The sequence below is a fragment of the Neopsephotus bourkii genome, unplaced genomic scaffold (genome assembly GCF_033783945.1).
Source record: "Neopsephotus bourkii isolate Nb327-2 ecotype Australia unplaced genomic scaffold, CSIRO-AGI_Nbou_v1 NB_1526, whole genome shotgun sequence".
Taxonomy (NCBI): Eukaryota; Metazoa; Chordata; class Aves; order Psittaciformes; family Psittacidae; genus Neopsephotus; species Neopsephotus bourkii.
In genome coordinates, this window is record NW_026902002.1 from 5,963,594 (window position 1) to 5,989,972 (window position 26,379).

Here is a 26,379-nt window from a genome sequence, read left to right on the forward strand (position 1 = left end):
GCACAGAACACATACAATTGACAAGTTCATAGTGTTGTTTAAATATTAAACAGTCTAGACAGGCTTTTGAGTCTTACGCCACTATGAAAAGGCTCAGACCATACCCATCTCTGAAATTGGGCTGCGGGATCATTTGCACAGTAAGACAGACAATAAGACTTGTATACATTGCCATGCAACAGAATAGACCCCAAACCGCCAGCCCTAAGTGGAAAGTTTATTTCTAAGCACAATATATGGAAAAAACAAACCAACAAACCCCACAGATATAGAAAACGTTGTAGCAAATCCCTGGTCAAGTAGGACTTCTTATCTGTCACTACCCTGCACCTCACAGCCGCTTAAAATGTCATGCAATGGAGGAGAGGGCACTCAGACGCCACCCTCCGCTTCAGATCAAGGAGGATCTCCAAGCAGGAGAGGGCTGATGGGACTCCCGCTGAGTGATTCGGACTGTAACCAGCAAAAGGGCAGCACTGCTCACCCCCACCACACACTTCGTGACTACCAGTGGTAGACATAGCACTTCAACAGGCTTTACCAACGTGGATTCTCACAACACCCCTGTGAGGTAGGTACGTATTGTTATTCCCCCTTTGCCTGGAGGGGGGACTGAGCCAAACAGCCCAAGGCTACAGAGTCAGTGGCAGAGCTGGAGTGAGAGTATGCAGAGTCCTGTGTGCTCAGTGTACTAGATCACACCACTCTTTCATGGCAAGTTGTGCTTCTGACCTCATGAACTTTGAAACCATTAGCCAAATTAAAGGAATTTGACTTCTCCATATTAAATGAGCGGATGGCAGGGAGGGAAACAACATCATGTCTGACAGCTGTCCCTTCATCTGTGTATGCTTCCCCCTTCCAAAACCCACCATAATTACCCATTTCTTGGAAGGAGGACAGCTTCCAGGACAGGCATTGGGGTGAGAGGCTGCTGTGATTGCTTGCTTTGGCCAAGTTTCTCTCTACTGTGGATCAGAAGTGGTTCTTCCAGAGACTGTTCATTGCAACACCTTCATTGTGGGAATAGCTGCTTTTAGAGATGACTGGAATTGCCCCTTCCCTCTTCCTCTGCCCACCGACATCCTTTCCCTGTCCTCTGCCAAAAGCACTCTTTGGTAGATAATAGGATTGGTCAGATAAAGGTACAGTGACCTCAGAAACCATGCTGTTTCACATGGGTCCTCAGTAAGTCAGCTTTCTTGGCTTGTGTTTCACCTTCCACATTCTCTGCCAAAGAAGTACCTGTTCTGTTGCATTCTGATATTCAAAGGGACACTGTCAAGTAATTGAGGTGAAAAATACGACCTGCCTTAAGATGCTAACTTCCCTCTTCAGCATTTCAGAATGGCTAGTATGTTCAAACCTGGAACGTGAAGCTTGACACCTTCTCTGGTCCAGAAACACCTGAACCATGAGAATCTAGCTGCCAAAAGGAGCTGGTGGCCCATGTTCACCCTGGCTCCAATAGATGCTGTGAGAGATTCTGAGAAGATGACAGAGGGCAGTTGGACACAGCCATTGTGCAATGCTGCTCAGCACTGCTGCTAAACGGATGCAGTTTGGCTGAAGTCCTTATCTTAAATTTGGGCAGAGCTGGGTTCAGGCTTGATCACTGTGTGTTCATTATTTTGGAATTGCTGAGCTGTTGCTCCTCAGTTAGCTAATCTCCATATTTTTAGGTTTCCTGCTCTTATGCTTCCTTTTTAGAAGTTGCACAAGCAAAACAGCTCAACCCCATAGAGCTGAGACATACCCTCCACAGAGCGAGGACAGACAGCAGGAAATCAGTAATGCAGATTTCCTCCTGTTACAGAAGAAAGGGGAGGAGGAGGAGGAAGACAGGTGAAAGGAATGGGGTGAGCAGAGAGAACGATACATGCCCAAATGGAAAAGGACAAAAACAGTAGGGAAAGAAATTTTATTTTCAAGCTTGTAAGAGAATATTACAAACAATGGAGAGTAAAAAAAGCCCAAACCCTAAAAACTATTTAAAAAGTACTTGACAGTGTCCCTTTAATATCCACAAATGATTCAGCCATTGTGCATTGAAAGAGAATGTTCCTGAAGAGCAACCAGTACCTTCAAGGATATATCCCAGAGAAGGAGACTATTTGAAGTGTTACATATTCGATCAGCAACTGTGCTCCTTCTTCAGACTAACCCTCTTGAACGACTGAATGGAATAGACTCTATAATCAACTAACAGACCGGATGCAAAAGGCTCAGCCTACAAGACTGAGTGAGACTGTTTCAAATTGAGCAGCAGGGATACAGACACTGAAACAAAAAAAAGGATGCATATGTCTAATGTATGAGTGTCTGAATCAGCAAGGAAGCACAAACCCACTAAGGTGGGTCAGCTTCTTGTGATCGAAGTAAAATGGAAGGAAATAAACCTGGAATGTTTGCATGGAAAATGATGTGTGTGAGCAGCAAGATTTGGATGCTGGATTTGGGGTTATGAAGGCATAAATCACACCAGTACTTGTGCTTGAAACACCTGTGGAGCATTTGTATAAAATTTGCCCAAAATGCCTACATGTCGAATAAAGATCATGGAGCACCCTCCCCCCTCCCAGTCCCACCCTCACAAACCCCTTGTCAGGAACCTTAGGAAAAAAATCAGGGTTTTTGGTGAAATTTGGGTATGCCTGGGTTTTGTTAGATTTTCTTGGTGGGATGATTCAGTCTCTCTTTCTGCAAATCAGTACTGAAAATTCCCCAGCCATTTCACTTCAGGTATCCTATGGTAAACTGAACAAGGCTCCAGAGTGACTCATGAAACAAAACAACTCATAGCCCTGGTTAATCACAGTCTGGAAAACAAAAATACTCCAAACTATTTCATTCCCTTCCTTGTTTTTATAAATCCCACACTCTGTGTGTGTGTTTGTGTGCGCGTGCGTGTGTGTAAGGGGGGTGCGTACAGAGCGTTACCTATTCCAGGTACCAAGATTTGTAAGACATGCTAAACCGTCTGTTCCTCTGCTTCCCCAGAACTCTGCCTACTCAGTTTGTAGTCTGTATTGCACTTGTTTTGTTGTTTGCTTTTTTTTTTTTTGTGATTTGTGTTGTTGACTTTTTTTTTTCTATTTTTTTCCTTTTTTTTTTTTTTTTAAACAGGCTGGAAAACATTAACCTCTTTAGCATGAGTGTGCAGCTCTCCCTCCACCTGCTTTTTTCCTCAGCTGGCCAGGTGCCGCCTCTTATATCTTGTGCAGTTTCCAACAAAGAAAAGGAGAGGAGAAGAAAAAACAAACAAACAAACAAAAAAGGAATTAAAAAAACCCAGAAGAAAATGAAAGAGAAAGAAAAAGGCACACCATGCTCCTCTGCTGTGTGAGTTCTTTGTCTCCTCCGCTTTGTTAAGGCCTCCTGAATTCCTCGGCTCAGACCGTCGTGACCCTCATGACGAGCTCTCTGTTACTACTAGACTGACTCCTCTGTTCGTGAGGCCTCAGGTGGCTGAGTATATGCAGGATGGTATAAGCACAGTGGTGGTCAGAGAGGGTGCCTGTGGCATGGCCGGCAGCCCGTGCCCCGCTGTCGGCTGGAGCGGAGTTAGTGGCTGTACCACCAGTGGAGGACGAGTGGGTGGTTTGGGAGGAGGGGCGCTGATTTGTCCTGGTCCCTGTTTTTTGTTCCTCCATGTCCTTTGTTTTGTCATAGTTCAGCACTTTCCACTGCTGATTGACCGCCTGCCACCGCTTAAAAATCCGGTAAACCGAGGGCCCTTCATGTATTATTAGACCTGGAGGGAAGGTGGAAAGAAATAAACATAAAACAGAAACAAAACTTTAGAAAGAACCATAAACCCACCCCAGCATCCTGCCCCCAGCTAGCTGGTTAGGTCAGCTCTTCCCCAGCCAGTGTTTATTCAATGATAAATCACATATTTTAATTACCGACTGGCACAGCACCGATGCTCCTGCTCTGCTGGATCCTTTTCCCCCTGAATTAAAAGGGTTACAGCTTTATCCCAGCAATCAATAAACAGATCGTAAATGCAGCAGAGTGAGTTATGCCCTTACAGCAAAACAGTATCTGTTTACCAATAAATGCCTGAGGTTTATCTATCACTGGACTAGTTTCGCATGCTGCATAGGCATGATTCACCCAGCAAACGGCGTGTGTTTGGAGGGGGTGTACCTGGGTCTGACGTGCTGGTGACGTCTGCTGCACCAGCGTCATGTGTGTGCATAGCTCGAGTCTCTCCCCACACACACAGCAGCAGAGCAGACACGCACATGGAGGCCAGAGGCCGCAACAGAGCAAAACAAAAGGTCTGTCAATACCTGTAAATGGTTTGTCATCCTAGGCAAAGTTTTGCCGAGGATGAAGTATCTGCAGAGCAGGTCCCTCACTGTACATCACTGCTCCCTTCCAAGGGGGCAAAAAACATACTTGAAAGAAAGGGCAGATGAGCTTACGCTGTGAGCGCTCCGAGTATGCACGTAATGTGTATGACCCATCTGCATATACCAGAGCTGATGTCCAGGGGATGGTACTAAGCTATGGAACACCTGACTTCTAATGTTCTCTACAGCTGAACAAGACAACAAGCAGTTCAGGCACTTCCACCAGCAGTTAGCTCACCTTCCAGCAGTCCCTGTCATCCTCCCTACCCTTGCAAGGAGACAGAAGGATTAAATAATGTTAGAAGTTGTTCAGATGATGACAGTACTTGAGCATTAAGATATTCAGCCTGCTGGGCTCTGGATAGACCCTTTGAAAGCAGTAGGTCCATCAGTAACTGCAACACTGCATTGCTCTTCTCCCCTGAGGCTGGAGGAAGTTGCAACATCTCATGTAGACTGATTTAGCTGACACACTGTACTGTAATTGACAAGCTTTGCTATAGAGTGGGATCTATGCAGAATGAGGAGGTCTGAATCTCCTTGTTTTGCAGCAATCTGCATGTTGGGAGAGTGCTTTTGAGTCTCATGTAATTGAAACCAGACCAACAAGATCGGACTGGGTTAAATTAGCACATGGATAGCTTCATTGTTCTTAATAACAATGGCTTCACCATTCTTGCTCAGGATCAAGGTTATCAGAAATGTTTCTAGGAAGAACAGCTCTCTTCCCTGCCCTGTTGCAAGCATATAAATACAACGGCAAAGAACAAAAGACACACAAGACATAAGAAGCAAAATTGTGTCTGAATGAGGAGGTTGTCTTAACCAGCAATGTGTGGAGATGATGGTCACCACAGAATAAAGTGCTTATGGCTATCCCTGATGAATCAAATGCTACAGCTTTACTCTCCACCCACCTTTTCCAGACTGTTCTAGTTTCTGATAGCAAATAATTACTGGAGTAAACCTGTGCTATATCAAAAACCAAAATATCTGAAGGTCATCTTACCCTTACAACTAATCTCCCCATTACTACTGACGGGGTGCAGCCCCCTGGTTTCTTAGAGTTTGCATCTGATTTTTCAGAGTTTAAACCCTACTTTAAGTACAGATTGAGTTTCTAGCCTCTCTGGTTTTAGGCATAACTAGAAGCCCTGCTGACTTGATCACAGATTAGCTTCAGGAGGACTCTCACAGTTGTTGTACTGGGGTGCTGAGCCTGCTTGCTGGCTGTAAAAGTAATTACACTGTATAGTTGAAGTATGCAGATCTGGCTATTCTGGGACAGGGAATGGCACTGGACACTACAGTATGAGAGAAATCTTCCCTCTGGTTCCCACAGACCACTGAAATTACACAGCTGTAATCCTGTAGTTACGTTGGCATTTCATAACAAAACACCATGATGTATTAAATAGAAAAACATGGGGTTTCCTCCCTGCTTTGAGACATGGTTGGGAATTCTGACATCCTCTGATCAAAGCATCAACCATAAAAAGCAGGACTTAGGGAAAACCTGCAGATCCAGCCAAGGAGACAGAGCTTTGAAGCAGGCCTGAAGTGGATCAGCCCATGACAAGGGACATTAGACATATATTTAAATGAGCTGTCTGATCTGTAATGAATGAAATTCCTCTCTGATCGATGACAGAGCCACTTTAAGCCTCGGATAAAAGAGCCAAAATCGAACATTTTCTCTTTGGCTGTAGAACATTCTCCATAGAATCAAATCCATTCTCCGAAGTATTAAACACTGAGCCAGAACTGTAAATCTATTCTTAATTACCTTATCACAAATATTTAATGCGCAGCCTGATTCAAGAGGGCTGTTTATAAAATTCTTGTTTGTTTGCCTTCTAATTATAAATGTTTATGATCTTATGCAATTAACTGTGTGATGCTGATGGATGGGTTGCTGAGTCAACTGAGCACCTGTTTTCTTAGATTATTTTGGTTTCCCAATATTTATAAAAGTACAAAGTAACTTGTTTTCATCTGTATTTACTGGGCTCTAAATTACTTATCGATTTCCCAGTGTCAAGCTCAGGAAGCTGTAAAATTAAAAAGGAACCAAGTGGAGGGGTGGGCAGGGAGGCGGAAGTAACAGTGATTCATTTGCAAGCGTAAATGCCAAGAGTAAGCAAGAGCCCATCAGTTTACATCAAGCTGCAGGATGCTTAATGCTCCCATCGAAACAAATTTTGTCTGCCTGAGATAAATTAGGATTGGAATTCCTATGTTCAGCTCTTTGCATCCCTTTATAGAAACACTCCTCCCTCTAGCATCATTCTTATTTACAGAGGTGAAACTTTCCACTTAAAAGCCAGATTTAAGTGGGAAATCCTTCAGGAAGAACTGTATTTAACTAGGACTGTCCAGCTAGAAGCAATTATTCCATAAGCAAAATCCTGTGTATGTGGGGAAGATAGCAGGTTGGTGTGAGCTACATGTTGTGCACTTATCTCTCTTCAGTGCAGAAATGTCTGTATGAGAACTTCAGATGGATTCTGGTAGTGGCCTGATCTTTTCCACTCCTCCTGAGTTTATCTTGCCCTCTCTGCTTCATAAAACCTGTTCTCAACGGATCCTCTGGGAAAACCATCCTCTTCAGAAGGAAAATCTCTTGTTTTATGCAAAACGTGCTTCTCCAGAAATCTGTTGTTGGTGGTGCTGGCGAAAGGAAACTCCTATGGAGACATGCTGTTCTCAGTACCATTTTCTCATGAACGAACCTATCTGGACCAGCATCAGAAGAATTCCTTGAGCTGAAAATTTGTTGAATGCTGGAAGAAATATTCAGGAAAACTACAGCGTACACTTGTCTTGTTCTTATTTCATTCTTATTTCACTTTTCAGGCTGTTCATGGCCAATGATGGAAGCAGGGCAGCTGGCTAGATGGAGACGTGGCCATTATATTCTTAGATATTTCTACTTGCAATGGCTTGTGCCATGAGAAGATCTCCCAGATGGCTCTGGAGCTGGAGGCAGCCCATACAATGTGGTGGGATCATTAACCTGACAGCAAAGTCAAAAAAGTAATTCTAATGCCTCTGCCTGCATTGCTATGTTGGTGCAGCTGTGCTGTTCCCAGGACAAGACATAGTAACTCTGAGCTAATACGGCAGGGCTAACCCAGTCCAGTGCTCTGAATTAACACATTCTGAATCGGAAACAGTATGTACAGGAAACCATATTGATCTCTTTTCACTGTGTTCATTCTCTCTCTATGTTAGCCTTTTTTTGCTCTTTCTCTTCTGGCTTTTTTTGTTATTGGGTCAACGCAGAGGGACAGATCATGGTCAGCCCTGTGGAACTGTAGAGTCCAGGCAGGCAGGACTAGAGATGGTGCTGGGTGCAGCAATTACTTCCCAGAGCTGAGAATTTGCTTTGTGCTTCACAGCACAGGCAAACAGAACAATACCTGGGCAATAGGTCATACCAAACCTGTACATATTGCTTACACTGGTATCTTACTCTTCCTTTCATTTATTATACATGGGAGAGTACCCAGAACCTCACCACAGCTCTTATGCAAAACCGGCAGTAAGTGACCCAGCTCCAAAATGCACAGAGCCTGGTGCCAGATTTGATTTAAAGCAACAGGTAAGCAACATCAATGCAGGTTAGCTAGACAAAGGTTGTGTCAGTGCAGTTGAATGCCAAATCAGTGCATGTCCACAGCATCTGGGAGAACAAGCTGACAACTGCTGGCTCGGCAGAAAGACATCTTTTCCATTTACCACCACTCTCCCACCCCTTTTCATCCCAGAGCAAGAATAACTGGATTGTTTCTTTTCCAGATGATCAAGATGCAGTCTGCAACAGAGCTAGCACTGGTGAAAGCAGTCTAATTTCTATGTTCTACTGACTGCCACAGATAACCCTGACCTGGGCTCTCCAAATACAAGAGTTAGAAAGGGAAGCATGACCAAGGGTGGATATCATAGCACAGAGGTAAGGCTCATGTCACTGCAAGATTTCTCTAAGCCTTGAAATACCTCCCCCCACCACAATATGATCCACACGGACAGTCTCTGTGCAAGGAAATGTTCTTGGTGCTGAGGGTGGATGCATATGGGCTGTGTGCAGGTGTCCCTTTGTTTCTTAGGATTAGTCAGGACAGAGGTGCGTTGCCATCAGGAGGCCTGTGGCAAGACTGGTCAAGAGAGAGGTCCTCAGCCCGATAGCTAGAAGGGCTGTTGGAAGAACATGGGCAAAACCCAGATGTAATAAGGGCAATTCTGTTTGTGCCTCTGGATGGGTGAGGGGGAGTCAGTTGGTGTACCACCATCCTGAGATTAACCTAAGCAGTTGTGAGCCTCCAACTTAAGGCAACTTTGGAGCAGTAGTTTTCCAGAAATGACAAGCAGTCCCCTTCTCTCATTGTCAGACTCTGCCACCACGTGATCCTGTCACCAGGACTTTCAGCCTCTAATTAACCTTCCTCTTATTCCAACATGTGCTACATATTTTACTGAAAGAGATGGGCAAACTCTTGGGGCAGGAAGTGTTTCTCCTATTTACCAGTAAAGAAACCATTAAAAACAAGGCTTCTGCTGACAGTGAATACATAACCCCTGTGCTGACCTTCATATGACCTACAGAAGAAAAAAATCACAGTTCATTCAAGCCAGTTACTCTGTCCTGCTTCTCATAAAGCCCCTGTCCCGCCACCTGAGCGGTCACCTCTTGTTTCCACCTTCAGCAGCACTTTCACCCTTCAGTTTCCTTTCCAAATGCAGTCTCATCTCAGACACATCTGCCATGCTTCAGCCCATTTCTGCTGCTTTCTTTGCTGGGTGTCAAGGGAAGATTATGGCAGTTCTGATGAAAGCATGCAAAGGTTTGCATCCATAGAAGAAGTGACTTAGGCCAATGTAAACCAGCCATCCTGGGAGATAAAACGTTCATTGCTGGCCTTTATTGACATCATTGCATACACAAACCCTTCTTTCTCTTTCTGGGAATTCTTTAATCTTTTGTGACAATCTCAAATTTCCCCACTTTTATTTACAAAGCTCCTGCAGCTCAGCCCTCACTTATCTCTTTGCCTTAATCTCATCCTATATGCTTCATCCTAGCGGTCTTTTATCTTAACCCAAGAGTAGAAAAGTGGCTGCACTGGTTCACACAAGGGGTCTGTCTCTTATAGCATCCTGTCTCTAGCAGTGGAAAACAGTACAAGGAAGGTGTAAAAACAAAGCCAGGAGAGTGATGTTTGCTTGATGGGCCCTGCACACTGCAGAGGCCATACCTAGCCACAGGTGGTCTCTTTTGGCTCATTTATGTACCCTAACCATAGGTTTCTAGCGTCGTACATTAAAGTATATAGACTTCTGCTCTGCATTTACTCAAGTTAGGCTGCCCCACCACTTCCCAAATTCTCATACATAGTTCCCATAAGATTACTCCATTCCAAAAAGGGCTTTAGAAATAACCATGAATATCTGCCTCATCCTGGCTTCACAAGTATCTCACAGTATGTGCAATATGAGTCACTGAGTTCCCACTGGACCCTTCCAGTCATACTGCTTTCCATTGCAATCCTCTCTACTTCATCCCTCATCCATGACGCATGATAGTCCTTGCTGATAAACTGGGAAAAGAGAGCCAGAGGGACCTTTTCCAGGAAATACGAGATGGGAATGGTGGACCTAGTATGTGGCATCCCCCCATATTGTTGCAGGGTCAGTTCCCTTGAATATGACAAGTTCTTTAAACAATCTAGCATATTTAAATCCTCCAGTGGCTGAGACTCAAGGCTGCAGAGCTATGCTCTGAAGGCAATGAGCAAGAAGATGTACCAAGGCATGGGGAGAGGTAGATTCATAATTGAAAGTAATGTCAAAGCACCAGTGTGGCTCTGCACTTGGGCTGATTTGGGAGAGGAGATGTGAACATTGGCAATGATCAGGTGGAGAATCAGGTAATGCCCCCCCTTTCCTCACTCTTGTTCATCACCTCCAGAACCTCTTCATTTTGTCCTTTTTCTGCAACTGAACTCCCCAGGAGGGTGCAGTCCCCTGAGCAGAGAGGTGAAGGATCAGGATTGTACACCTTCCTTTTGATTCCCTGATGAAATAAACTGGCATGTCACAGTTTTTGGCATGTCTCTGTCTTTGGCAGTGTGACTGCCTGGCCCAGCTTGTGTTTGGGATTCTGATTTTGTCTTCATAAGGGTAGCTATTTTCAATTCTCTTTATTCAATTCCATCTTGTTGATTTCTCTGATTTGCCAAGATAATTTCAATTGCTGATCTGATCCTCCAAAGTGCTTGCAGCCTTTCCAAGCTTGTTGTCAGCTGTGAATTTTATAACAGCTCTTCCTCTTTCATTATTGAAGCCATTAATAAAAATATTGAAGAGAGCAGAGTCCAAAGCAGTCCTACTTGAAACGTGTTTCCAGTCTCCAGCACACCACTGACAACTCCTGAGAAAGCAGTTTTTTGATTGCCTGTGCACCTGTGTTATGGTTATTTAATCTAGACCACATTTCTCTGGTTTGCTCAGGAGTATCAACCCAAAGCAGCAAGAGAACTGCCCAAATTACGGCATACCTGTCTGCTTCCTCCTTGGCCCCTAGGACAATTACCCTCCCAGATTAGATACAATTATACTCTCATGCTCATCACATGGTTAGTTACAAAACTGTTCCAATATCTTTCTATGAATCAGTAAAGCTGATTTGCCCTTCATTTTCTCGATCTTCATAAAGTACCTTCTTTAACGATATTTATTAACCTATATTTAAAGCTAGGTACTCCGCTTGCATTTCCCCAGCTGCCTGGCACCTCCTGCGTCCCCCCAGGTTCCTGATGATGAAATGCTCATGGGTCAGAGAATGCCCCTACAGCTTCCTCTGGAGTTCATTAGGACATGCTGAAAAGGACAAAGCTAACTCGTTTGAATGTTTTAGAGTCTGTTCTTTCCTGATTCTGCTCTGGGCTTCTTTCTCCTCATTAAAAATATTTTAGTTAAGTTTTGAAGACTGAAACAAAAGCAACATTTAACGCTTTGGCCCTTTTTTGTACCAAATATTGTTTGAGCTCTTAGACTTGCCGTGCTCTTCTTACTTTATGTATGCTTATGGACCCTTTTCTTACTGCCTTTTCTATCTCTGGGTGGTCATCCTGGGGTTCGGTTCTGACAGCTCCCCTTGCCTGTGTGATTTCTAGGGACTTTTCATTAGTTGCAGGCTCTTCCTTATGCCCTTGTATGATTGAAACTGCCGATTTTGGGTCCTCAAAGAGCTCCTACTGCAGCCTCAGTGCTCTCTTCCCACGCTTCTGAGCTTTTCCCTGCATAGGCACAGTTTGCTGTTGTGCCTTTAGTATCATCCCTTTTGGCAGCCGTGAGCTGTTCGCAGCTCTTTTATCCTTCAGATTCTCTTCCCAGGAGACACTCCCTGCTCTGGTCCCCTGAGGCTGCTGCCGCTGCTTTTCTGGAGTCCATTATCCTCACATCATGCTTTTCTTCAGCTCAGGAATGCTTTCATCGCACAGTCAATTCTCATACAAACTACTGCGACAGTCAGGTTTTCAAGGATCCTTTGCTTTCTGGTGGAATCAAACAGGAAACATAGACTTCTTTGTAACTGTCACCTACACTTCCCAAAATACAAATTCTGTTCCCAGAATGTTTCAAGAGCTTATTCTGCACACAGGAGAAGTTCAGGTAACGGGTGAATAGGAACTTCTGGTGCTGTCCTTCAGAGTAGTTGCAGGACACTGGATCAGTGAGCAGGATGTCTCTACTCCAGAAGACATCTAGCAAAGGTCTGCTCTGAATAATGCTAGAACTATACAAGCAGGTTGTGCAAGCTTAGCAATTGCCAGCATTGAATGACGTATAATATAAACTGAAAAGTGTTCCTAATGATTAATGCTCGAGTGAATTCTTCGCATATGGAAAAAATAATTAGCTGATTATAATCAGACATCTTCTTATCAATCATTCTCCACGCACATTTTTAAATCTCTCAAGAACTGATTAAGTATGTACAAATCCGGACTGTGTTTTGGCTTGGCAGAAGCGGGGTGGCTGCATGGCTGGACCCTGATGAGTACTGTTGATCACTGGATGACATGTGCCATCATGGAGCACTTGGGTCTGAGGAAGATAAAACAATCCTTTTGCTCATTGCCCTTTAAGCACGTTTGCCGTAATGGGGCTCCACCGACAGGCAGCTTTCACAGCAATGTGTATGCCATACTTAGATCTCTTCAGGCCACAGGGGCCACAACTCCAGCAAAACTGAAACTGCTCCCCTCAGAGAGTGAGACCTCCATGGCCTGGGCAGAGCCCTCACCAGTGTATATGGAAAAGCTGCTCCCAGCTGTCTTGGGGAGGTATTTTATGGAGGTGGGAACTCTTGCATTTTGGGTCATTAACAGCACAAACAGGCTGGCTCACAACTGACCAGCAAACCTTGTGTTAATTACAGCTTATCTCCTCTCATGCAAGCTGGGGCTCAAGGGTGCTTCTGCTTCAAAGCTTCCTCAGCCCCAGGTTGGCCAGGACCCCCCACAGAGGCAGCAAGAGCCCTTCTCCTTCCTTGCTTCCTCCACTCCATCTGGCAGAGCAATGGGAGCAGCAGGTTCCATCTGGGTGGGTGGTTACACTACACCCCAAGCTCCCTGCAGCCATTAACACCTACCCCCAGACTCATCAAGAGCCCTGCTGGGTGGGAAATGGATCCAGTGTGCCAGCATCTCACAGAGTCCCCATAGTTGCTGTTCCACCAGCTAAGCAATGATGGCAGACGTTACCACCTTCCACACTGGGGCAGAGTGTGGGGGGCTGGAGAAAGGAGGCAGGTGCTCTATTCCTGAGGGGAGCTCTTGATGTGCCAGCAGGCAGTGTCTCTCCTGCAGGCATCACTGTGATTTTGCAGGATGCTCCTGAGCTATATGGCAAGAGACAATTTCCAGGTCGTGACTCCGCAGCACATCATGAGTTCATGTAATACATATATGTGGCAGTAATTCCCATGTGCATAAGATGCTATGGGTTCCTCTTGGGAGAAGGAGCAATCCATCTCACATACATGGCATTTGTAGCTATGGAAGAAGGAACTCTTAATCCAATGGGATGAATTGAGAGGACAAGTAGGGCTCCCTGTCATGGGGCTTGGGGGGCTGTTGGGTGCTAGAGACAGTATGTTGCAGGAGCACTTGGGGAACTTTTATGGCTAGAAGGTGGATGCCAGCTTCTCTGCAAGGTGCTGCCTTCATCACAGAGCAGCCATCCTCAGCCATGTCCTCTGCTCACTGGCATGTTCCTCTACAAGACACCGGCTGGGCCCTGTAGGGATGAGCTGGTAAGGCCCAAAAGGAGGAAAGACTGGCAAAATTAAGGAGCTGGTAGCAGTTGTCCAAGGGAGAGGAAATTCCTTTTTGTTCAGAACTCCCACATGGTTTATTTGCAGTGGGAAAAACAGCATCAGCTGTCTGTAGGATGCCATCTGTGACAGAGGAGCTGGGCTGACCCTGGGAACCACACAAAGCACCACCATTGCTTTAGAAATGCTGCAGTATTTTCCATTGCAAGCATATGGGCTACTAAACACAACCTTATCCTGCCCTGCCCAGACTAGCACTTTTCCACCCTACCTCAAAACTGGAACAAAAAAAAACCAAACCAAGAAATAACAGTGAAAGATAGGCAAAGTAAAAACCAGAGAAACCCTTGCTCACGCAACAGATAAACCATAAACAAAAGCACTCCTGTAAACTCAGCTGGCTGTAGACAGCTACAACAAAATGGATGTTGTGCCCTTAAGGGCTTTTGTACTCATGTGCTATTTAATTCATAGCGCACGATAAAGCAGAGGATTAAAGGGCAGTCTCTAGCTATGCAGGCAGCAATAAATGAGACTCTTCTTGGAAAAAGCGAATAAATAAATGAAGATGAGAGCTCCACCAGCACACCAGCCTTGCTTCTGATTCATGCATCTCCAGCAGCGTTCCCCACTTGTGAGTCTACCCATAACTGTGCCAGTCTAGGAGGGCTTGGAGGCATTACCGATATACCCCCTTGCTCTCTTAAAGTTTCCCCTTCTTGCTGTGGAGCTAGGATTATATAGAACCTCTTGATGCTTTCTTTTCTGAGATTTAAAATGGAGATGACAGCAACACGCCGTATCTTCAAAAGACTGTGTGCCCAAGTTGTGTGCATGGCACATTCTCTTAGGTCTTTCAAAGGGAGTAACTAATCATTTCACACTAGATTGAAGGACGCACAGGACAAATGTGCACCCTGGTCTCTGGGTGATTTTATGGATCTTTTCTACCTTTAGGTTTCCAGACATTCCCTTACAGAAGTCCATGGAGGTGGATAGTCATGGTGAGGGGATCAAAAATACATGGCTCTGTCCTGGGTTCAGCAGTAGCAGTCATTTTTCTCCTTCTTAGTGCTGGTGCTACACTGGTGTTATCAGTGCTGTTCTCAGGCCGAAAGTCAAAACCACAGCACTGCACCAGCTACTAAGAAGGCGAAATATGACAGGCTCTCATTTCACTATGCTTCTACCACGTCAGTCAATCCTCCTGGTCTGCATCCTGAATGTTCCCATCCAATAGCTAATGTTACTTTCACCAAAGCGCTGCCTGTGCAGTGATGCTAGATCCTCAGCCATTCCTGGGACACTTCGTTAAAGGCAAAGCTAAACAACAGCACTGGTTTGTGTAGGGTTTGGAAATCCGGCTTCACACTTTCTTGGAGTGAGACTTGAAAAAGTCACGCTGTCCCCCAGAAGAGAAGAATAAATACGTATTTTCAGACAGGTGAGAATGTTTCATTTGGTCTTGAATTTTTTAGAATGTTGTATTCCAGTTCTGACACTGAATTTAAAATACTCAGCATGAGCAGTCATCTCTAAGTGCTAAATCTAAATGCTTTGTTCAATAATGATCAAAACATGACATTTGCTTATTGAAGGTAGAACTAGTGCCTCCCTCTTTGCTTTTATTAGCAAATGAAATTCTGTAAGAAAAAATTGGAATATTTTCAGGGTTTTTCATTTTCTAAGGGATGCAGGTCCTGTCTGAACCCAGTCACTCCAGCCATCCAAATGCTCTTCCACTAAGAGGAATAGGGACAAGTTAGGATAGACATAAAGGTGAGTACAAATTACCCTTACCACAGGTTCCCCCAGGGTCGTGTAGGCACATAGACCAAATTAATGGACCTGGGAGTGCCTCTGAAGTTGCCAGTCAGTGTGTGCATTTCGATTGCTTCTACTCTCATGTTAGATTCCCCTCTGCCATGTGGGAAGGCATCTCAAGGACATGAAGCAGAAGTTGCTCATGGTGCTTTTTGGCTAGCCTGTTGTCAGGACAATGGGACATACCATGGTGCAGCCTTTGTTTGGCTGCTTTGTCCTCCAGAGCCACGACAAAATCTTTCACTGCAGACACCAGAATTCCTGTGAGATTTCCAGGACCCTTACACCTTGGGTGCTGTGTCCTCTCCTGTTTGCTCCCCTCAGTGTCCCCATAGGTCTCATCCCACCTTCTCCCCTGCAAAAGTCTTCACCTCTCACACAGAGGCACTACATAAAATTAAGGAAGGCAGTAGGAGCCAAGAGGACAGGGGTATATCATTTCTGATCTGTTACTAGATAGGATCTTTGGGAAGGCAAAACTTTTGCCTTCCTGCTCTGGGTATACAGGTTTCTCCCAGCAGATCTGAAGACTGTTTTAGGAGCTGTGATACCCCCAGCTGAATGCATGCTGATGCAGGCTGAAAGGGGCAGGTAAGAGTTCGTACACACCTGTGGGATCCATCAGTGCTGAGCTGACAAGAATGAAAACAGTGAAAGGAACTGACAGTGGCTAAGCCAGAAACAAAGGTCTAGAGCCTTGTAGGACAGGTGCATGATACAGCCATGGCTGAGCAGAGTGAATTGTCCCACTTGGTATTGTAAATGCCTGGACCTTCAGCTCTTCACGCTTCTCTGCGTTGAGCAGGTAGTGATAACTGCCTGCCCCATGCTGGCCCTGCCTGAATGTCACTGCTGTGGGTTTGTTTGCTGGCTGTACCTCTTCTGAGAAGGTAAAGTGATGGCTGCACTACTGGGCACAGGTTCTCTGGCATTATTTAATCTTACTGAACAACTTCTGCTGAACACTGCATGGTCATATGGGTATTGTGGATCCAGCTCTGCTGCTTCAGGGAGTAACTTTCAGGCAGAAGAGGTTTAGAAATTTAGTCCATGGTCCTGTTTGCAGTATTCTTGCTTACAGACTGTTCTGTCTGGGTCTGACAGATGTCTCTGTTGATAGGCAGCCATCTCTCCAGGAAAAGAACCAATCAGTCACTACTTTAAGAAGCTACCCCAGAGGTGGAATAATGTGGCTTCATGTTAATCTCTTCTTACCCTATGCATGCAGAATGACCCCCTGTAGCCTCATCTTTGACTACAGAGTTGACTTCTCTTGCTATGGCCACAATGACATGCCATGGACCACAGCCTCCCACCTCCAGGAGTAATGTGTCTGCAGGGATAGAAGCTGTAGTAGGAGGAGTAATGGGACAGAAGGCAGTTGTAAAAACACAGCCTGGCACAGAGCTGAGGACTTTTCCCATCCTTTACTAGACAGCACAATTTATGCAGCTGGTGCAGGAGATCCTACCAGCTGCCAATGAGGGAATCTCCTGCCATAGTCTAAAAGCTATGACAGGCAGGTGAGTGCTTCTGCCTCTGCCCATTGGTGGGAACTTAACCCAGGGACATCAGACATTTGATTCCAGCATGGGGTTTAGTAATAGGGAAGCATCATTCTGATTATAACATATCACCCTCAAAAGCACATGATGTAGTTCATAAGACAAAAGGATTTATTTTCTCCCTCAAAAATGTTAATGTTGCCCTCATTAAATGCTAAACACATTGATCCACTGGAGCAGAGAGTACCATATGGTTATTCATGACAAAGTACATCTCTGGAGCCCTGTTGCAGTAGTGAGAAACTGCATGGGGATGGATGTAGTGAAGGAGTGTGGAGTTGAAAGGACATGTGTGAAAGGTGCTGCTCTGACTGCACTGGAAGCCAATCTCCTTCCCTGCAAGAAGGGAGGGGGCTCAGAGCCAGGTCCAAAACCCATGGCTCTTTGCTCAGCAGTGACATGATTGCTCTGCAGAGAGCTGCCGGAGCTGCACTGAGTTCAGTAGGTGCATTGAGCCCTGCAGGAATGCCTGCTGGTGAAAGCAGCACATATGCACACATGCCAGCTGTCCCACTCCACTCTCTTATTGAATAATCAATGCAGCATTAGATAAAAATAGGTGCCATCTTTCAGGAACAGAGGGGTGGCATGTCTTGACTTTTCTGAAGCATCCGCTCTCCCTGGATAGCAGCCAAGAAATCAGTCAGCAGATCAGTTGTGCAGCATTGCTTCTGTTGCTGCCGGCCCAGGTACAGGGCCCTCCATGACTGCTCTCAGGGATAGTCCCTGCCCAGCTGGATCCAGAGCCCATGATGTGCCTGCCCTCTGAGGACTGTTCCTGTCTCTATTTCCCTTTTACAGCTGATAAATCAATGATTTGCTCAGTGATTTTTCAAGCATGCGCCCCATGGCTGAACGTATGCAAACCAGGACTTACAGTGAAAAAAATCCCTGAATAGGCTGCCTGACTTTATCCCAGCTGCCCACTTTGATGATAGGGCATGGATCTGGTCACTCCAATTAGCTCCTGGTAGCTCCAGTTTACAGGCAAACTGGGAAAGAAGTGCATGCACAGCATGGCAAGCAGTGCATTAAGCTGAAGGGCATGGAAGGCTTCTGCATACTTTCATGGGTCTCTTGCAAGTATGTCGAAGCCATATACATTTGCTGTCTGTTGGCTTCAGTTTTCTCCTTCAGGGACATTTGCTGAACTTCTCTGCCTTGTGCTCTGCCTTTAGGGTGCCATCAAACCAATGTTAGGGCTTGGTGCTTCCCAAAACTGATTCCCTGCTACCGTAGTAAATCTTCCTGCTTTGTACCCTGGGGCCTATGCAGACCTGGATTGAAAACACCTGCTTTCCTTTTGAGAATCAGATCAATATAGATGAAGACCAAGACCTTGAAGACAGCTAATTGATCAGTTTTTCTTTATTTTGCTTGGACTCCTAAATGTTTTGAATGCTGGGGGCCCAAGTGACCTTGCTAGAAAACACCCTGAGGCTACCTCAGCCTGGCATTTCCTTTAGGAAAAAGTCTCATTTAAAATGATCCCACATTAGTCTTGGCAGGAAGCTTGAATTGTGACTGTCTCAAGGAAGCTCCATTAATTACTGTTCCCATTGCACTATGAAAGATCAAATGCTGTAGATCAGTTTTAATTGGCTATCGATTTCTTATGTTATTACCTATGGTTGTGCTGAGATGTCACCAGATGTACTGGATGTTTTTGATTATTCTTGCTGGCAGCTGGGATTAAAAACAGTGGGCACACACTTCTTGATCTGTAATGGATTGCCATGGTGTGCCAACAAAAATCGTTGGAGGATGAATGGTCCTGGTTTGCCTGTCTCTTGTGCTATTGAGCTGCAGCGCAGTTACTGTTGTGAAGGCATCTACCCTGAGGGACTGGCTGCCAAGGAAAGAGGGAAAAGCTTCGAAGAGCATGAGGATTTACTGCTTGCAAAAGTGCACTGCTGTCAGCACCAAGGCAAGGTGAGTGAAGAGAGCAAGGATTGGGTGAGCACGGACAAAGAAACAGTCCCCACCAGAGAGTGAATCCACCAAGGGGAGGCAGATCGGACTGCTTTTGCACCACTGGGAGTAAGCCGCTCAGCATACCAACCACAGGGATACCCCTGTGTGAGCATGAGCAGGTTGGCAGAAGGATGGCCCTGCGCACACAGCCTGCTAATGGCCTTCCTGAGATGCGCTTCCCCCTTGGAGCCAATCTGGTAATGCCTGGGCCTAGACTGTGACATGCTCTCAGTATCTGGCAGAGTTCCTCCTTTCTTAAAGGGAGATGGTTTCCTGTCCTCCTGACCCCACATGACACCTTAATTTACAAACTATGACTTTCTCTAATTGCACTTTGACAGAGAGAGAGGCAGACTTCTCCTTTCCCCTCCAAGAACTGCCATTTAATTAACAGGCTGGTATCTCTCAGGATTACAGCCCAGCTCTAAGCAAACACTCTCACTACTCAGTAACTCAGTCCTATGAAGGCTCACTCCATTTATCTCTGTATTTTGATAACTGCGTTTCTGCTAATCCCTCTCTACGCCAGCTTTCTCGATTTACCTCTCATGGACCCATGGAGAGAGTAGTTAATCAAATGAAGAGTCCCCATCTCACTTTTCATTCACTTCCTGGTTGCTGATCTCAAATGTCTGTGTTATAGATGCTTTCATAGTAGAGCAATGCCTATGCTGGCACTATTACCAGTTTCCAGTTCAATCCAGATCTCGTATCTCCTTCAGACATAACCAGAGACAGCAGACACGAGAGATCAAAATCAAGGAAGTTGGGGCTGACTGGATATCAGGAAGCATTTAGTCTTGTTCCTCCTTCACAAACTGGGATCATCTCTCTGCAACCTGTTCTTGACATATGTTTTCTAACAGATCCTTAACAGAAATTCCAGTATTGAAGACTCCCACAAATCCTAAGCAACCCTTTCCAGTGCTTCTTGCCCTTCTATTAGATGTCTGAGAGCAAGGGGGATAACAATGTTGAAAGGCTATCTTGCACATTTTGCCCAGATGGACCTAGTTTCTAGTACTTGGGGCCGTACCATCTATCCTGCTGGTCATGAGGAGTAGAATCACCTTACTTTGATTGTGGTTTTGTTTCCATGGTGGCAGAAAGAGTAGCAAATGGTGTCTGTCCCTTATAACTGTTTTCACAGAGCATGCTAGGATGCAGCAAAGTTCAGAAAACACTAGTGTATTACTGAATGTGAGTGGCTGAGGGTCAAACCCAAGACCCCTGGATTTTGATGCATGGATCAATAGTCTGAGTTAACAGCCATATTTTGAGAACTCGGCTTGGAGATAATGTGACCATTTCAGATCAAGTATAGCTCAAGTGAAGATAACAACCACCAAATGATCTGTGCTTAGGGAGCTATAAATGCAAGTGAGCATCCATGTCCTCACCTTTGCCTCCACAACGGAAAGCATAGTGCTGCAATGTGATTGCCTACGCAAATTGCCACAGATATCTCTGTCTTGGCAAATTACTACCTAATTCCCTTAACGACTTGGTAGAAAGGAGATCACACAAAACAGCTGGGCAGTTTCTGACTAGGTGTGTACTCCCTGCCTGATGGTAGTCAGGATCTCTGCAGATTTGGTGTCATCTACAGCTGTGAAACTCTACAGTGCCAGAGGAAGTGTCCTACCAAACACCTCCAAGTGCAAGGGTATGTAAACTGGCCTCCTGGACAAATACTGCTGGCAGCTCATTGGACATGAGACATCCAAGGCCAACCAAAGTGTGAACTGGCTGGAACTACAGAGGAAATCTGCTTCAGCGCATCCGCTCCTTAGTAAATACCTTGTCTTTCAAACCTCTGCTCCTCTGCCAGTGAAAGCAAAACTTGGGGTCAAACTGGGGAAAGGAACAATAGGAATTCATACAATTAGTCTAGACCTACAGTATAACATTCTGCTAGCTCAGGCTGCACAGCCTGTTACCAAGCAATGCACAGTGTGTGTGTTACGCTTGCCAAAAAAAACCAACAAGTGTAGTAGAACTGAGTGCACTTAATGTCTTGCTCTTTCCCCATCACTGAGCATTTCTTAGTCCCTTAGTCTTTCCTACCCACCCACAGGCTGGAAAGCAAAAGGGGAAAAGCGCTGGACTGCAGAGGAGGAGTCACCAAAATGCACAGACAGCACCCTGGTAGTTCAAGAACTGTTGTCACTGCAATTATCTGTGAGAGGTTGTATCCTGAACTTGCAGAAGTGGGACTAAAGCCCAGGGGGGAGTAATAAGAGGCTTCAGGCCATGCTGGCAGTCAGGAGAAGAACTCTGAATCTCTGCTGATGGCTTTGCCTGGCTGTGACCAAAAACCCTATGTGAGGCTGCAAGGTTAGGGAGAAGGAGAAAGAGGGGGAGAATAGCTGTTCCACAGTGAGGAACATACTGCGAGTTTCCTAGGGAGCTGGCATTGCTGCATCCATTACAGCTGAGCATAGCTAAAATGAACAAGGAATTCAACCCAGTTGCAGAGTTCCCTTTGATCAGCCCTTCTGCTGGTCTAATCACAGAATCACAGAATCCCAAGGGTTGGAAGGGACCTCAAGAGATCATCTGGTCCAACCCCCCTGCAAGAGCAGGGTAACCTAGAGTACATCACACAGGAACTTGTCCAGGTGGGCCTTGAATATCTCCAATGTGGGAGACTCCACAACCCCCCTGGGCAACCTGTTCCAGTGCTCTGTCACTCTCACAGTAAAGAAGTTTTTCCTGATGTTAACATGGAACCTCCTATGCTCCAGTTTACACCCATTGCCCCTTGTCCTATCACTGGATATCACTGAAAAAAGCCTAGCTCCATCATCCTGACACCCACCCGTTACATATTTGTAAACACTGATGAGGTCACCCCTCAGTCTCCTCTTCTCCAAGCTAAAGAGACCCAGCTCCCTCAGCCTCTCCTCATAAGGGAGATGTTCCACTCCCTTAATCATCTTTGTGGCTCTGCGCTGGACTCTTTCAAGCAATTCCCTGTCCTTGAACTGAGGGGCCCAGAACTGGATGCAATATTCCAGATGCGGCCTCACCAAGGCAGAATAGAGGGGGAGGAGAACCTCTCTTGACCTACTAACCACACCCTTTCTAATGCACCCCAGGATGCCATTTGCCTTCTTGACCACAAGAAGTAGCAGCAGCTGGGACTGCAAAGAGTACTGATGGACAATACAAGCAAGTTTTACACTAGGGCTGGCTGCACGCACATGGGAGCTTTTATAGGGAAATATATATGAAGGCTCACATGGTCCAGAACATCATCTCTCCTGATTAAGCATGGCAGGGCTGCCTGGCAGCACAGGCAGGCCTGCTGCACACAGCACTAGTACAGTCTCTGAGGTGCTGAGCAAAAGAAGCCATAGACAGACATGGTAACTCACAGCATCTGTAATGCTTCCCACTTGCTTTTGGGTTTGTGAAAAAGTCAGCAACCCAGGAAGCCTGGCCCACCAGGACTGCCACCTGTGTAGGTAGGACCATGAGACAAGGGGCTGTCCCAGCCATGGCTCTGTAGTGTTCCTGGGAACAGAATGGCTGTGACATAGCCCTGCTCCTCCTGAGGGTTGAACTGGGGACAGTGCTCCTTCCCCCTGGAGTGGCACACAAACATATATACATCAAATCAAGAGGACTGCTTTGTCCCACTGAGTTTCTGGGAGACTTGCTCTTTGGCTGGAAAAGTCACAGCTCCCAGGTTAGGGCATTAAGCTTAATGGTGACATCAGTGGAGATGCAAAGGTGCTTTTTTTTCCCCTCAGAGAAGGTGGAAAAGAGAAATAAAGGCCAGACCCTTAAAAAATTAGTAAGAAAGAAATAATGAATCTCCAGTCTGAATCTGCCTGCCCAGCTCCCCTTCAGTTCATGGCTAGTGTGGTTTGTTCTCTGCCATGTGGGAGGATTTAGCTCCTGTTGACGGATGAGCTATGAGCTAATCAGCTCCCCTCAGCTCTTGAAGCTGTATCAAAGCCATTTAGTCATGGAACCGATGTCCACCTAGCCCATGGCTCTCCAGTTCTGTCCTCTGCCAACAAGGCAACATAAGTGCACACAACATACATATAAGGTTAATTTTTTCCACTCTTCATACCACCAGCAAGAGGATCTCACCAGTGGCTATTGTGCCAACATGTGGGTGATTCCCATTTTTCTTTCATCCCCTTTGCCACCCTTTGTTCCTGGAGATATATGGTAGCTCCACCAGCATCTCAGGAAGGAGCAGGGTAATCTCTACAGGCCATGCTCAAATCTCATTGTCAGCACAGTGGTGGTAGCGGTGGGAGAAACTGGCCTGGGTTTCAGCAGGCTCAAGTCCTGTGCTGGAAAGATGCTGATGCCATTTGAACCCAGATGATCCATTTGAATGCAGATACTATGGTGTGCAAACCAGACTTCTGTCCCTGTTGCTAGGGTTGGTTTACTTCCCTATCCCAATTCCACCAACTGCTGCTCTGCGATATAGCCCTGCTCCTCCTGAGGGCTGAACTTGGGGCTGTGCTCCTTCTCTCTGGAGTGGCACACAAACATATATACACCAAATCAAGAGGACTGCTTTGTCCCACCGAGTTTCTGGGAGGCTCCTTCTGCCTTTACATGAATGATGGAAGAACTAAGACACAGAGAGGTCTCTGGGACCCTCTTTGCTTCCTGGCAGGGTCACTTAAACTGACATTATCTGGTGGCCTGTGCTGGGGTGGACACTGCTCAGGAGCACGTTTGGAGGTAGCTGATGTTCACCGAACTGTTATGGTAACCATCAGTCTTTCAACAGCCTGGCTGGTGAGTGCCTCTGCCCGTAGGTATTGTCAGCTATGATCCCTCATCCTGCAGACCTGCATTGGGAATACAGCTCAAGGTCGCAGGGAGACCCTGCTGGGGACTGGTGCCAGCATCTCCTTTGCTGTCTGGGCTTGCTCACTGTGGGGCAGCTTTGCCCTCAAGCTGCTCTGTACCAGCAACCTGACAACGACCCCAGGCTGGGCCATGACCTGGGCTGGTTGCGTCTTGCAGATCCAGGGTGGGCCAAAGAAGGGGCAGCCACCCCTTCCTGGCAGAGAACCAAGGAGTTGCATGTGGAGAGAGCCTGCCATACCCAACCATGGGGCAGTCTCTGAGTAGCTATTCCAGGAAAGAGGAGTTTCTCAAAAGCCTTACACTCCCCAGTCTCCCCCAGACCTCCCCACCCTTGTCTTGCTCTGAAGAGAGATTTGTGTCTCTCTAGGGTTGCTGCAGATCCCTCTGCCTGCCCAGCCAAGGAAACACTCCAGGGCTCCCCAGACGAGCAGAGTGGACTGTAAAAAAGGTGCCACAAAAACAAACAGGAGGAAAAGCTGGGGAGGCTCAATATGAGCTGAGTTGCACAGGCTGACTCTACACCATCTCCCACTCCTCTCCACGGGTGAGCGGGTGGGCGACCTTGGCTGTGCCATGAGATACGATCACCCACCTATACAGACAATGTCCATGAAGCCGTACATTCCATAACAGATCTGGAAGAGCAGGTCCTGGCGCTGCCATTTGGCTGAAGGACTGAAGGTCGACCAGATGAGCCACGAGATACTGGCGATGAGGAAGAGGGAACCCAGGATGGCTGCTGCAATCTGAACCTTCTCAATGACTGTCAGAGAGATGGCCTGCCACTGCAACAGGAGGCAACAGGGAGAGGAGAGGGAACAAGGGAAAGGAGGAATGAAAAAGAGAAGAGATTAGTTACTTGGGACATGTCACCGGTTTACATTATAGGTGGTGGTTTCGGACATCTCAAAGAGCATCTACGAGCATAAGTGCTTTTACCTGGTCCACAGGTCACCCATGCTCTGGGGTGGAGCATGGCAGCTGTTCAACAGTGTATGGCCCAATGTTTCCTGACAGCACTGCTGAAGGAAGCAATGGGAAGGAATCCTGCATTTCACCGGGAAAGCACAGAGACCTGAGGGAGGCAGGATGGACTGAGAGCAAGACACCAAATACAGTATCCCCATGACAGTAGGTCTGTGGTGGCCATCACAAGCCAGGACATTCAGTTGCTACCTCAAATAGAGGCCAGGCAGCATCCTCAGCCAAGGCATCCTACTACCAAGAGAACTGTTTCAGAGAGCCAGGCTTTCCTTTGGAAGCCTCCCATGAGCTGGCTCGGTGCCACTTTGTGAGATCTGACGGGATCACAGCACTAGGTAGGCACATCCCACAAAACATGCTACAAAGAACACAAGTTGCTGTGGTCAGGACACCCTGTCTTTAGGTGCTGACACATTCAGGCTGTGTTCCAAGGTAAACGCCAATGCTTCTTTCCCAGAAGAAAAAAAAAAGTAGAAGTAACTTCCCCAAATCCATTCACTGTGTCAAACAGCTTTGTATAAACTACGGTATAAATATCCTAAGCCTCTCTGTCATCCAGCATAAAACCTCCCCGCTCAGATTTACACTGCTGAGAGAGCTGCCCTGTAAAAACCAAGAGCAGAAATTAACAAGACTTGGGGACATGGTCTGTAGCCCCTCCTGCAGATCAGAAATCGAATGAATAAACAGGTTGGGGAGAGACCGTCTCTCCTGGCATCGAAGCATATAGGCCACCTTTAGCTGTGAGATATATGCCCTTGAAATCTCAGTGGGACTGGCAGAAGAATAAACGCAGACTTCAACCTCCTGCAGGTATAAAGGATTCAGAGGAACTGAGAATGTTCAGCCTGGATTCAGCCCAAACTCAGTGTCCCTATGAAGCTGCATCTCTGTCAAGCCCTCAGCAGGGTCACCTGTCAAGCCTTGGCCCATCCTTTTGCAGGGCAAAAAGGGAGTTCAGTTGCTGGGTCCCTCTTTAATACGCAAACCAACCAGGAGTTATAGGTGTTTTTGGCAGGTAGGGAGGACTTTGAAACCTGGCTGAAGTACAACAGGCAACTTGTGGTGGTGCAGGCAGGCATTGCTACCAGTCCAGTGATCAACCCCTGAACTTAATGCACTCCCCTGCAAAGGGCTGCCTTTGGAAAGGCACAGATGAGAGCTTCTGCCTGGGACTGAGGTCTGGGCTTGCAACTGGAAGGAGATTGCCTGGCCTGGCTCAGAGGTGAGCTGAAGTGTCTGCCTCTGCCAGCCTTGCTCCTTGGCTTATACCCTGCAGGGGCAGTCAGCTCTCAAATCATATGTCAGGGATGTGCATCATCAGTGTGGTGGGTGGTAACAGCTTATTTTGTAGTTGGCTGCAGAGTAAATGGCCATAAAGCTGCAGAGCAGAGAGAGAGTTTGCTCCCTGCTGAAGCAGGACTGGGCCACATCCCCATCCCAGGCCCAGCTTACTCCGGTCCTCTTCCTGCCATATGCT

At 46.4% G+C, this 26,379-nt stretch overlaps 1 protein-coding gene across 2 annotated transcripts in view; it reads right to left on the minus strand.

The window, feature by feature from the left end:
- Positions 1–203: 203 nt before the first annotated feature.
- The window catches only part of MARCHF4 (membrane associated ring-CH-type finger 4), a 110,318-nt gene continuing 84,142 nt past the window's right edge, over positions 204–26,379 (minus strand). For both annotated transcript variants that reach the window (XM_061370152.1, XM_061370153.1), the window contains 2 exons: positions 24,508–24,700; positions 204–3,754 (listed from right to left, as the gene is read on the minus strand). In XM_061370152.1, coding sequence (XP_061226136.1) covers positions 3,393–3,754; positions 24,508–24,700 — 555 coding nt within the window. In that variant the 3' untranslated portion in view covers positions 204–3,392. The remainder of the gene's footprint in view (positions 3,755–24,507; positions 24,701–26,379) is intronic.